Below are 14,365 nucleotides of genomic sequence, written 5' to 3'. Positions count from 1 at the left end.
CATTATTGGTGGTTAGTATTACTTTGTATTATTCTGAGAAAAGAACATTTTAATGTCTTTTCATCTGAAGGTTCACCATGCATATGTCTGAGTTTTACAACCCTGTAGCACACAACCAATATGTGGGAATTAATATTAGTATTTGAATGTCAGATTGTGCATGGGCGAGGGGACTGGAATCTTCTGTGGATTATGTCAGGCTCTTCCTACAAGTAAACACCTTGCAATCCATAAAATAACCTCAGCCTGACATCACCACCAATACTGAAAGCTATTTTTGGGAATCTCTGCTAAACGCATTTGTTTTTGTCATCTGTTGGTTAGCCTTTGCTGCCAAGGGCCTGTAATCACTTTTTCCACTGGCCCAAAAAGCTGCCAGTATGGCATTTTATGCAATGTAACATCACGCACGCTAACGTAATGTAATGAAGTAACATGGCTCAGACATGGTAAAAAAATATCTGTCATCAAAAGACATTTACAGAAGCAATAGAGTACATCTTGACCATCTCTTTTTATGAATACCAGACAGCATGAAAATCAGAAACAGTGGGCAGTTTGTTTTTAATCCAAAAAGTATAGATTTTTCTGCTATTAAGACTTACCTGCAAGAATGACAAAAACACTTTAATGAAAGGTGAGCATGGTTAAAAACAAACAAACCCAAAACAAGTAATAATACTGGCACTAGAGAGAACAAATTAAAAATGAGAATATGGAAGAAGTGTCAGAATAAGATTAATAAAGAATGGAAGTAATAAAAGAAACAACTGTAAGCCCAAGGCAGGTGGCAGCACAGTGTAAGTATAGTCTGAAAGTAATTGGGTTTCCTAATCGTACCTCTGGGCAACGCTTGACTTTTACCAATAAATGGTGAGCTGACGTGATTGTTCAGTCATCCTTAGTCCCTCTACACAAGACCAGCCATCAATATTGTAAATGAGCCTCTTCCAGGGAAGGATGGTCTGGCGCTGGAATTGCAACAGCTCAACCCAAATATGAAAAATATAGAGAGAAGCTGTGGCTAGGAGCTATACAAGAATTACACAGCGCACTCATCTCCTCTGACAAAACTGGGCCTCTCTTCAAAGGGGAAGTGATACTAAATATAGATGGAGCTTTGGGTATTTATACCCAGGGTTTGGGCACTCCCATTCTATAACTGTAGGGCTGCATAGCCTTGAGCTTGCTTTGTTTTCATTGGGTGCCTTAGTGCTGAGAGGAAAAGCCACAGAGAGACTTGAGAAAGACTATACAGCCAAATACAACTCATGAGTGGGGAAAATATATAACTGAAAGTCTTGTATCATCATATTTAGTTTAGGTTAAAAAGAAATAAGGCAACATGTTACATAATGAATGGAGATGCAACAACAGAGAGTTCAGGAGCACAACAGGTAACGCACAACCATGAACTTCACATAATCACAGACTTTGCAGCTTCACAGGATGGGTGAGAGTGTAGGAAGAGAACAAGGTGTCTTTGGGGTCTCTAACTACTACAGAAAACACCAGTTACCTCCTCTCCCCTACACTAAGAAAGGTTTTAATGAGCAGCTTCATGTCCCAGTGGAGATCCATGCTGTCATGAAAGCTGCTCTATTTCGGTTTCTTTTTATCCCGCTCTCTCCTCCTTCAGACCTGACATTCATTATTCCTTCCATGTCCTTAGAGAGAGAGCAAAGCACAGAAACTCCAGCAGCCCCCCTCCCCTCATATGTTGAGTTTACTTTGGTTGAAGTCTGAATCAAAGCTTAGCATGTGCTGGTTCAAAATATCATTAAGTTTCACCTCACAGAATATCTGTTATTGATCAATTCACTTTTAAAGCATCATTAATATCAGTAAGCATGATTATTTCACTGCACATTATATTGGGTATATACTAGACAATATTAAAAAAGAGACATCTATTTAAAAATAACTGAAAGATTCTTAATGAGGAGAATTCTTAAAACATTTTTGTTTTAAATAATCCACATATAGTTACACCTCTGCCGTCTTTTTGACTTAATTCTTAATGATTTAATTATTTGTATTTACTTTCAAGTCATCGGATAGAAGTAGAAATGATTTGGATATCTGTCTGCTATTGTCTTCAGACTTAACCTCTGCTCTTTCAGGACTTCTGGTCTAGCCAGTGGATATCTTAGCCAAGTCTTCCTGTTCAAACTGCTGGCCATCGTTTACTAATTTAGATACCATTAAAAAGCTGATAAAGAAAAAACACGGTTTACATAGGAGCTGATGGTTTAAAATTATGTTTTGGGGAATGCACTCTTTTTCTTTTTTGTACTTCCTTCTCAAATGAGGACATATTGGTCACAGAATACAAACAGACTTCAAGTGGAAACCAGAAAGCTTCTTGCCCCTTGCCCACAGACTCTGCGCATTAATATGCAAATATTTGCTGAGATTAGGTAAACAGATTATCTAAATCTGTCTACCGTAACTGTAAACATATGCCAGGAGACAATAGCTTGCCTAGAGTAAAGAAAGCTCTGAATATATGAGAAAATCTGTCTATTAGCATATGGAAAGTTAATTATTTGACACAATATTTTCCATTTCTTTAATAGGTTGAAAAACTGAAAAAGAACAACAGGTTGTGGTTTAATGAGTGACTAATTGCTGTGTGGATTTTATTACTTTGCATCAATCTTCTCATCTACGTCTAGATATATTTCCCGAAATGATTGCAAAATGTTGCTTTAAAGCATATTTGCACAATCTGTTTGTTTAGTGTAAGCAGAAATTTATGCGTTTAATTACTTCTTTTCATCTTATTAAATTATACTACTATGTGGCAAGCCCAAACAGGGACATAAGTCACCTGTGGTTCTATAGGAGGAATTTGCCTGTAAGGCATGACCATTTCACATCCTTCTCTTCAACCCACAGTGTGCCTCAGCATTGAATTAGAGACCAGTTAAAGCAGTGGCTTGAAACTAGATAAAAGAGGAGAGTGGAAGGGAGACAGTCAGAGGGATGCCCTGGTGTCCTATAAATGACATTGTAATTCTCTGAACATGGGTTTTAGTGTAGTTGGCCACCATTAGAGGAAGAGGGAAAAAGGGAGGTATTTTTGCCACTTTACCCAGCCAAGCATCTCTAATGGTGTCTGTGTGTGTATATAGTCCACTCTGTCTGAAAGACTCCCTCTGCCCCTACTCCCGTCTGCTCACTCACACAGTGAGAGACAAAGCCTTCCCAAAGACCAGCAGTAATGGCATGAACCCAGCCTTAGCAATTGCAGCCATAATTTGTCAGTTGATTATATTGCTGTTCTTTCTTTTGACTTAAGTTTCCTATTTCATTATGCTTTGAAAGACTTTTCAACTCACATCCATCTTTACATTCAGCAGTAGTTGCGCTCAGAACCCCACATAACAAAAATAACACCATACCATTCATATGTGATCAATTAGAAGCAGGGAGAGCTGTGTGAGCCAAGTATCACTGGTGATGGTGAGGGAATTGTGTTATTAAGAATGTTTTGGATATAAAGTTTGTACATGCAAATAACAAATAAATAAAGCAATTAAGACATCAGTCGATCATAAAGTTGGCTGGGGAGCAGCGTGTCCCAGTCTGCTTAATTCTCTGCTGCGTAAACCAACCTGAGAGACTGCCGCTTCGCTCTGAGCTGTTGTGAGAGCTGGTGGTGCTGAAATCTTGTGATTGGTTGTGTGGTATTCTATTAGACAATCCTTCGGCCAATCGGTAGTCAGGAATGAATAGGAGGGCTACAGTGGGGGTTAAAGGGCAAAAATCACAGTGGCATCAGGTGATTGGCAGTTAGCACAAGCACATGCAAACATGCAGTTAGAGCATCAAGCAAGCAGGATAAAATCAGGACTCATATGTTCAAAAAGCTGAATTATTTAACACTATTTGATTCGTATGCAACAGACCAATCTGATTTGTTGTTGATTTGATAAACACCAAGCTAAGCTTTCACAATACTGATGAATGACTCAGTGGTAGAGATTTTTTTTCACTATTTGTCCTGCTTCAGAGAGGTATAATCACACATAATCATGTTTGAGCATACTTCTTGAAATAATTTCAGGGAGAATTACAAAACATTTTGAAAGAGTCACTGCAATGTGTAAAAACTATAATTAATCTATTTTAGACTGTTGGAAAATCACCAGATCATAAATACGTATTAGAATAAGGCCAAAGAACTCTCATTACGTTTAAACTATCAAACTCCATTCGGCCTTGAAAAATCCTGCATCAAATCCAATTAATTTGGATTATTTTCTTAAATATTAGTCAAGCTAAAATGGATTGCCAATTACTTTGAAACTGAAGGAGCTGCGGTACCGTCAAGAAAACTCAGCGGGTAAATAGATGGATCGCTTAAGTGCAGTATTCCTTTGTGAGATGTTTATTCAGCCTTGGAGAAAAACCAAGATGATGTCTGCTGAGGTAGAAACCGCTCTTTTTAAGACAACCTCTTCCCACCACAGTGGCGCAACAAAGACCTCCACGACTTTTGAGGGAAAAGTTTCAATACCAACAGGCTGTCTTGTTACAACTGTAAACCTGTGGCTTGTAATCTGGCTTTCAGTTTAATGTCACTGGAACAATAGCTCTGGCTGACATATTATCATACTCTATAAAAAAAAACCCAACACAAACAAACAAACAAAAAAAACCTTGGTGAGCCTCCCACATACACACAAATCCCTACAGACTGCATTTACTTTTGCAACTTACTGTTGTTGCAGGAGTTTTTGTCGGGCAGGGAGTAGCCCAGGTTGGCCATCTCCTGCTTGGCCTGCAACGAGGCCTTCCACTGGGCCTCAGGCAGGTCCACAGCCAGCTCATGGATGCTGCTGGAGTGGAGAATCTGAGTGGTAGCATAGGGAGTGGCCTGGGATGTTTGGCCAGGGCTGTTGTAGTTGGTTTTTGTGGTAAAGTCTATACTGCTGTAGATGGCTCCGTCCGAGAGCATGGTGCCCGTCTTATCCCCTTGTCCAGTGGGGAGATCTGGGTAAGAGTATGGAGAGATTACATGAAAGGCTTCCTTTTAAAAAATGCCCACCTCACCTGTAGCTCTGCATTACTGACAAAAGAAAATGGAAAAAAAGCGAAAATGTTGCAATATCTATGGTATATCTTGCCATCAGTTGCACATTTTAACAAATATATTTGTTGAAAATAAATTCTACTGTAGCATTATGACATTCCTGTTCTCCTTCCACATATCTTCTGGATATCTCACTAGGTTCCCTATGTGTTCCTACACATTAGGCATAATGTTGCTGCTCTGCATGTGTGTGTACTAACAGAGTCAAAGAGGGAGAGCTAGGAGGAGAGCAGGCAGCTTCTCTCTCCGTAGTGCATGGTTTGCATGCCCAGTGAAGGGGAGATGATGTAAAGCCATGGCGGAAGTGTCCGCATCTGCGCCAGTCAAGCTGTGCCTGTCCTTCACGACTGGCTGCTCAACACCATCCTTTCAAACAGCCATCCACCCCCTGCTCCTCTGCCCGTCTCTCCTCTCTCATTCGCTTGCTCTGAGGTATGGGCTTTGACACCAGGCTGGACTATATGCCATCACTCAGCGTGGTGACAGTGAAGCCCCTGCTGTTAATGCTGTAGCTGTCCTCTGGTGTGATAAATATATATCCAGACACAAATGTAATGTACATGCATGTATACATCCTGAATGCATATATGTGCGTCACAGCGAGGAAGGCAGAGCAGTCATCTTTCATCTCTCATGGTCTTTTTTCTCAAAGCAAGTGGGAAAGCACCGGGGCGCTCACCTCCTCGACCAAAGTTACTCAGGTCATTTGGTCCCCCGGAGCTGCTGTTGACAGGCAGGCTGGTTGCTGGCCAAGAGTCTGCTAACCAGGGGTAGCCTGGATCACTGGCATTTAGCAAGCCTGGGCGGCTAAGCGGAAACAAAGGATCAAACAACAGATTAGATACAGGCCATAAAACTATATTACTACAAAAGGTTTGTTTTGTTTTGTTTTTTTTTCATACAAGATTATCCCCAATTACACATTATACCCTGTTTAATTCTTTATTATGTTACTGGAACACACACATACAGAAAATATGACAGCAATCAACAGCAAGAAGTTGTGAAGACATCAAAAAAATTAAAACAAATGTTACTGTCCACACGCATGTGTGTTTGTGGGAGATAAGTTTTCCATAAACCTCTGAAGCTGATGAAACAAGTCTTCAGTATGGGGGGGAAACGCTATATAGATACATTTCTTCTCCCGCAAAGTTGGAATTCCTCCAGGCCCTTTAATTTCTGTTCCTGCTGAGCCTTTGTCACATTTTCTGAGTTATTAATGCAAAAGCACACCGTGGGCAGACTAATGCATGCGCTTTGCATAAAAGTGCAGCAGTACATGCTGACACCCACATGTATATATTTCCTAATTCATTAATATCTTGCCCCTTCTGCTGTGTTTTCCCATCAACCCCTTGTGGTGACGTCCAGACAGTCTAAATCTTATTTGATAGGGAGTGAGACCTCGGTCCTGGAACCGGCTTGTGGGATGTCTGTCTAAGGGAGAGGGCAGGTCCATTTAACAGGTGTTGTGTCCCTCTTGAGGTGTAAGAGCTATAAAAGCAGTCATCACGACTTTAACCTGTCATGGGTGACTGCTGGGAGGCCATTAGGGCCACTTTACTGTACAATCACGTCTAAGGCTCGTTACCATGAGGAACACAGATGGAGTAAAATGAGAATGAAAGATGCTGTTAAATGCCTTTGTTTTCAATTCACTGCCACACCACTTGCCACTTGTGAAGCTGATTAAAATGCAAAACAAAATTTCTAACTGCGTAATCACTAGTGTACCTCGTTAGACAAATGATCCTCAGCCGGTATATTTAGCGTATACTGCAGACCCCTCAGTTAGCAGCAGACTGCACTCTGCAATATGTGTGCACTCTGAGAAGCTGTGTAACACAGTAGTTACCAGTCAAGCTGCCTGATGGGATTTTTTTTGCCTTAGCTCCAGAGGGGTGATGTGTTGGCTCTCAGGGAGTCAGGCCCTGAGGACAAGGGCAGGTAATGGCATTGCTGCAGTCACTCTCTCCTAAGCCACAAGTTCTAATGAGGAGACACCGATTCCACAGTGGGGGGAGTCCAAATGAACTGCAGCCCTGGCAAGCTAAGAGCCCTCGTTGTGGTTCCTGAATGCCAAAACAGGCCCTCGGGGGAGACAAGTCATTCAAATTGATGGCTGTGCATCAGACACATGCACTTTTATAGGGTAATACATCTTCCAAGCCATCTCGTCCTTCTACCTCTGTTTCTGGCTGTCTTGTTACTCCATTGCCATTATTTTCTCTCGCCACACTCTCTTTCTCTAACCTTATTTTTAACCTGTTTTGGGGCAAAACTACAAACAGCTGAAAAAGAAGAGACATTGTTCATTTTGTTGACTCCAGCAATAGCACAGAAATGCATGCAGCTATAGGCTTGTGCTCCAGCATGTCCTCCCCCAGCCCACTTGAGGAAGACCATTTGAAAGACAAGGAGCTGACAGAGGAAATGGCTGCATCGTCCTTGTATTCATCACAAAGCAGCATTTCTTCTAAGGATAATTAGAATAAGACTGATTTCTGCCACAGACTCGCTATATGTGTTTGTGTGTACATGTGTGTATTCCAATGGTGGGGTAATGGAGAAGGGCTGGAGGACAGACACAGGGTCATACGTTTAATGAAAAGTTGACACCTAACTCTTAATCCATGCCTATCCTAGAATGGATAGCAACCTTGGCAGAAGAAATTTGATTTGGAGCATTTCTTCTTCTTGTTAGATATTTCAGTTACTTGTGATGAGGAGGAAGGAAACCATAAATACTGCCTGACACGGAGCTTCCCATAAATAAGCCAAGTGAGAGAGATTAATTCCAAAGCAACTTCATAAATCAAGCGTTTATGGTCCCACAGACAAGTGAATAGAACTTGGATTAAAAGTCTAGACATTAGCTAACACTTAGCACAAGGGGAAACACAGATTACTTTCTAGATTAACTCTGAGAGAACATGTTGTCATTTAGTATTCTGGGATGTAAAGGAATCTCCATAGCAACAGTGTCAGTGAAACCTGTTCACTGCGGTGCTCATCCCATGCTCCCTGCCGATCGGAGTAAATCTGCTGTGCTAAAATATTGATCAGCGCCGAGATAGGAAGTTATTACTACCTTCTAATTACCATCTCCTTATTGGCAGGGGGATAAGAAATGAACCCTTATCAGCTTTTATCAATTTCAGCTGAGCAGCCAAAGTCAAATGGTCCAGGTCTACCAATCTGCAGCCTATTCATCTTCCATGAATCATTTATTTTGTGATCGATTAAGTGTAATTGTTCAGTCAGAGCAATTTGGCAGGAGCCAATGAGAAACTAGAAACAGACGTGGTTTAATTTGCTATTGTCTAATTAATGCAATAAACATCTCAGGCAACACATGAACACTTTTCCCCCAAGATATTCTGTTCCACATTTTCACTCTCAGGGCAGATGGGGAAGTAGCAACATCTGGGATTTGATGACAATAGAGTGACTAATGGATCAGAGGCTTGTGCTAGGGCTCCAGATTGCATCCCAGTGTTGTGAAAATTATGGAAGTCACTGCTTCTGACTAAAAATATGACAAATATAAAGCAGCAAAAATACAGACATTTCAAATCCCATTCGCTGGAGTGAGAATCAGAACCACTTATGTGGAAAATTGAAGGAAAAACACTTCAGCAGAAAGTAGATGAGAAACGGCATGGCAAGTGGCGTGGCTAATTCATTAAGAGATTGCTGGCAGCTGACAGAACAATACAAACAAAATTGTCCACAGTAGCATCCAGTTGTATGCACAGAAAATGGGAAAATTTGGAGAAAAAAAAGAGCATAAATATTAAAAAACAAATTGTTGCAAATAGACTGCAGAGCAGACACGTTCCCAAACGCCCAGATACACTCAGGGTCAAATTTAGTTGCAGACTCTCACTGAGTGTTTGAGATCTGGAGATTCTACCTAGTCAGGTGTGATAAGCAGTAGATAGACAGAAGCCTGGGATTCTCCAGGGAGTCTCTTGAATACCTACAAAGGCTCTGTAACTGGTGTCATTGAGATGTGCCCTAGTCACCATAGCCCCTCTAACACAGAGTGAAATGGAGCAGGCTGTATGGGGGTGCATAAGGGGTACCTCCACACACCTCTCCCCTGGGTAATTATTTTTACATTATTACATGTGCTCAGATCCCAGCCGCCCACGCAAGGTGACAGGCAAATTTATCACTCCAGAGGGCTTCGGGGTTGCCTATAGCCAGCAGCGGAAGATAAATGACAAAATAAAAGCACTCTATGCTTAAATTGTTTCTGTTAATTCCGCTGAGGAGATTTATGAGTTCATCTACCGATGCATGAATGGAGATGTGGTTGAAATGTATATTTCTATGCGTGTTTGCATGGTAGGCACACAACAGGTATCGGTTATCAATCAATCTATTAGACATTTAGAAGTGCTGGGATCAAAAGCAGCTTGCTGAGGACTTCATGCATAACTATGGAGGAAAGGCTGAGTAAAGCCAATGACATAGGGAAGTAAATAATTATAAAGTAAAGGATTTTTTTTTACTCGTTTTAGATGAGACTGCGCACAAATGTGTAGAATGGGTGTGAGATTCACTTTCATGCGATACTCACCTTCCATTGCTCATCAGCCCCCCATCAACTCTCTGGAATGTCACTAAAGAGAAGAAAGAAAAAGGGAAAAAAATACCAGATATTAAGTTTTTCAGGTATAACATAAAGCAAACCAGGGTTTGTTTCCATAAGAAGAAAGAAATATTGTCTTTTTAGCATTGCCCATTTTGCTCTTGTGCTTCAATAGCAATGTATTCATTTTTTTCATGCACGACATGATAGTTGATGGATTCACAAAGGGGTGCAGATGTCCGTCTGCATCCAATGTCGTCCTCTTTTTTTAACGGCTATGAAGAGGACTGCATATTGCTTTGCTTTGCATAAGTGGAGACGTCATGTGTTCCTCAAGGACAAGATGCCTGATGAGAGGGAAAACTCATTTCATTTTTTTTTATTTTGCTGCTGTGTTATTATCAGATTTGTGATTAAATCTCAAACCAAAAAAAAGAAAGATTAGAAATGGCAGAGGCTTCATTAACCACACAGAGTTTTCTATCTACAAGCGTAGAGGCTGAGTTGCTGATGCTTTTTGGCTGGCAGGGCTCCCCAGAAGGTATGCATGTGGCCTGTTTCATTACAGCGATCTACAGATAACAAGGGCCGCTCTTAGTCGGAGGCTGGTAAAACTGCGTGGCCGAAAGTGAGAGCCGACTGTGAAGGATCCATTTCATCTCTGTTGTGATGGCAAAGCAGCAGTGAGAGTTCTAAGCATGTAAGAACTTCAATGGATCACAGGAAACACAGAAAAGCAGCAAGAGTTTTGGAAACCACCTCGTACCAATGAGGGGGGGGGGGGAATGAAAAGGGGGGGAAATAAGAGAGCTGGTTTACTTAAGAGAGCAAAGGAAAGCTGTTAGTAATTTGGCTCATTTGTTCCACAGATGGAGATTAAAGAGAGAAGAAGGCTGAACATTCCCCCTTTTTTTCTGTTTCATTCAAGTCGGTTCCACAACAAGCCTAGGCATGGGCAAAAGAGGGGGCTTTTCTGTGGGTGACGTAGTAACAGAAGACAGACAGAGGAAACTCCCACAATAGATTAGAGAGACTGCTACACTTTAATGTATCACCAACATTACCTAAGCTTACTTAATCCAATTTTTACTCTCGTAACCACAATTCCAGGCTTTCAAATGAGAGCGAGACAATTTAAATTCTGTCAAGCATGCATGTTGGAGAGTTGAACGTTTATTTACTACATTAGGGTTTAAGCAAGTGAACACCAGCAGGTGGAATTAAAATACTTTGTTTTACCCAGATAGAGCCAACATTGCAAGTCTGCTAGAATAAAATAGATCTCAGAGAGCTCAAGACAGAAACCGCAGTCTTTATTCAGTGAAATCCAAAGCCGCTTCTCTTTGTTCCCCACCACCAAACTTGCATTAAAGAATACTCAGTTGTTTGAGTGAGGACTGACAGGCGGGTGTGAGGGGGAGGCTGTTCAGCGGGGAAGGCCTCTGAAGTCCCTATCTGTGCTCGGGCACATTTCTGGGCTGCTGTGGAATACTTTTATGTTAGCCAGAGTGACATGGCGGCAGGGCTGTGCTTCTCGCCTCCGTCTTCAAGATAAGCACTTTTTTCCCCCCAATATGAATACAGATTAATCCCCTTTAATAAGCACCGATCGTGGGTGGAGGTGGGGGTGGGAGTGGCATAATCAGCATATAAAAATTCCATCAAATCTAATTTTTGCTGGCCGCGTGCCTTAACATAGTTGTGATTTACCACTCCTGTGGAGACAGCTTTAGAGGGTTGAGACTGGACACGCTCAACACATCAACTAATTGTCAATGCAGACAAGAGCACTGTAAGACTCTTCAGCACCACTTTGACTCCCATTCAAAATATAGCACTCCAATTTATGCTGTGTTTGCCCTTGTTTGCTCTTGTTACTCAACACTCTTTGTGAAAAAACCTGCTCTCTCTTTAGCATCTCTAAGGAGTGTTTTCCAAGTTTTTCCAAGCAAATGTCCTGCAAGGGATGCTGTGATACTTCACAAAAGTAATTAATTAGTGAAGGAAAAAAACTGTAGTTTTACTGAAGTTTTTTTAAGGATTAATTTTTTAGAATATTTTAAATATTTAAAACTTCCAACCGCTACTCTTCTCTCCCTTTTCTTATTCAGATGAATCATTTATACACTTTGGACTCCTCTTAAGCTGAATTAGCTAAAAGGAAGATGATAACATACACTCACGAAATTGGCCCATTAAAAATGTAATGCCACTCAAGGAAGGCAAACATGTGTTGTCACAGTAGTAGAGGAATCGTCACAAATAAGGAACACAAAACTCAGAAAGGAAACGGCACCCAGCTGACTAGATGACATCAAAGGAAAGCAGATGCTCGGAAATCGAAAAAAGAGAAAACAAAGAGGGTTTGTTTAAGGAGAAAGGAAATGGACAGTCTAACCGTACCCCACAAAAATGCCACAAACAAAGCTACACAAATCAGAATGACTCGCCATTCAGAAACGGACAGCTTCAATAGAAATACACACAAATACAACACGACATGGAATAAAGTTGTGGTTTGAGCAGGAAAAAAAGAGTTTAAGTTTGCAGGGCCCAGATCATGGCCAATAACAAACTGAAATGTTTTTTCGCTTCTATTTTTGATTCTCTGATGGCACACATTGCGTTCACCAGCATGAGGTTTCAATTTGCATTAGCCATGACCGTAAGTGTGACAGTTCAAACATATGCACTAGAAGCGGGCAGGAGATGAAGCTGTACTTAGGTGGGGGGAGGAGACGGGACAAATGAACAGTACCTGCAGGGGTGAAGGTGAAGGACTGAACTGCAAAACAAGAAGACAGAGAAGTTGTGTGTTAAAAGCCTGCAGAGGTAAGCAGCGCTTTAGGGGGGTATCTGCACACAAGGAAGTGGGTCAAGCTGAGAGGTGCTGAGGGTCAGAGAATGGGAGACCACAACGTCACCCAGTGTGCAGAGCGACAGCCAGAAAGCAGCCAGCTCAGAGGCCACAGAGGTGTAAAGAGGGTGGCATAAACAAAATAAAACAGACACGCACACACACACACATACAAATGTAACAAACAGAAATGAAGAGTAAATTAACCAAGTCAGCATATCGTAGCACTTCTTGACTTGATCAGAAAACATCATAAGGATTTAGACTTATTTAAAAGGAAAGAAATAACGCGAGAACACTCAGAGAATACGACACTAAATTGTCAGCTCATTACCATTTTCTGTTCTCTAATTAAATCTTGTACTCCTGGCAGATTATGTGGACTTGGTGGTTGCTAGTATTGACAGGGGGGTCTCTCAGTAAGATGTCAGGGTCAGTGTGTGGGAGGAGAACTGGACAAACCCAAGCTTCAGTGACCAGCAGAGAGTCCAGCCTGCCCACTCAGCTCCATCACCCTGGGCTAATAACCAACACAGTGGGTGGATTTGTCAAAAACTGTGACCCTCTGGAAATGTTTCATGCTGACATCTGTCTTCCTTTTGAGCTTTAACACAGTAGCCATCTCAATCTCATCGCAGCGTTCTGATATATTTCATCAAGACTGCACTCATTAAAACTGAAGAACGATAGTGTAGTCGTGGTAAAATACTCCTGCTTTGAAAGAGGAAGAAAATCACTTTAAAGTTAGAAGAGTGTGTTAAGGCACCAGAATGCGTGAAACTGTGATCAATCTAACCTGCATAGTTGCTCAGACCCTTTCTCTTCTTCCTTCTCCAGTACAGCCAGATGCTGAAGCCCATGAGGATGACCCAGCAGGCCCCCCCAATACCGGCGATAAAAGCAGGTTGTTTCACCACATCTGTGATCTGCTCTGTGATGCTGTTGTTCCGGTTTCCATGTATAATCACGTCCCGAAACTCTTTACCTGTTTGTGCAGGAACACAAAGGCGGCACTTATATAATGCTGGCTGAATAGTTACTGAGAAAAAACATAAAGATTTATGCCTTTTTGTATCATTTGATTTTTCAAGGTGAAGGTTAATGCACAAATACTGACAAGCTTAGAAATATTTCACTTTTCCCCCACACCAACAGAAACATAAAGGTTAGCTAGATTAAGCTGAAAGAAAGTGTGTCTGTTACATTTCAGCTGAGGTATTGACCAGAGAAGCAGGACATACTGTCGATCTAAAGGATGTGCAGTAAAATATATTTTACAGACTGAAAAAGACAAAGCTTAAAAGCTTATAACAAATCCCCAGGTGAGCAGGTTGTTTGCTTAGTTTAGCCCCCAATTCCCTCCACAGCTGATAAAACACACTGTGAAATGAGATGAGAGGACCCTGGTCTGTATTGATCTCCAATTGCAGCCTGACCAGTGTGCTTGACGATATCTCTTGCAGCATGGTAGGAAAAGTGCAAACCGCACGCTATTAACATTCCCATACAGTGACAGGAAAAAAAATGTACACTTGTAAGGATAACAACACACATATGTCTGCATATGCACGTGCAAAGATGCTCAAATGCTCGTGTTCTTTACATTACCAACCACATGAACACAACTATTTGCACGTCCACAGACAGGCAAACACAACATATCATAACTGTAAGCTCACGGCTCTGCTCTCAGAGATGGATTATGTGAGTGACGCTGGGGAAATAAGAGCATGCTGCGGGCCAAGCCATCAGTTATGGGTCAAATCAGGCACAATCTGCCATAGCTCCACATAAATCATATCCA

At 41.5% G+C, this 14,365-nt stretch overlaps 1 protein-coding gene across 7 annotated transcripts in view; it reads right to left on the bottom strand.

Annotated features, from left to right (window-relative positions):
- Window positions 1-14,365, bottom strand: part of robo2 (roundabout, axon guidance receptor, homolog 2) — a 152,473-nt gene that overhangs the window by 14,369 nt on the left and 123,739 nt on the right. For 4 of the 7 annotated variants that reach the window (XM_082502987.1, XM_082502985.1, XM_082502982.1 and 1 more), the window contains 6 exons: window positions 13,358-13,546; window positions 12,463-12,489; window positions 9,693-9,735; window positions 5,781-5,908; window positions 4,729-5,001; window positions 3,621-3,746 (listed from right to left, as the gene is read on the bottom strand). In XM_082502987.1, coding sequence (XP_082359113.1) covers window positions 3,621-3,746; window positions 4,729-5,001; window positions 5,781-5,908; window positions 9,693-9,735; window positions 12,463-12,489; window positions 13,358-13,546 — 786 coding nt within the window. The remainder of the gene's footprint in view (window positions 1-3,620; window positions 3,747-4,728; window positions 5,002-5,780; window positions 5,909-9,692; window positions 9,736-12,462; window positions 12,490-13,357; window positions 13,547-14,365) is intronic. The other 3 variants (XM_082502986.1, XM_082502984.1, XM_082502988.1) reach the window with 3 other exon arrangements.

Source organism: Aulonocara stuartgranti (assembly GCF_965226115.1).
Source record: "Aulonocara stuartgranti genome assembly, chromosome: 14".
Taxonomy (NCBI): Eukaryota; Metazoa; Chordata; class Actinopteri; order Cichliformes; family Cichlidae; genus Aulonocara; species Aulonocara stuartgranti.
Note: the sequence above shows the minus strand (reverse complement) of the source record. Positions and strands in the feature narration are given on the sequence as shown.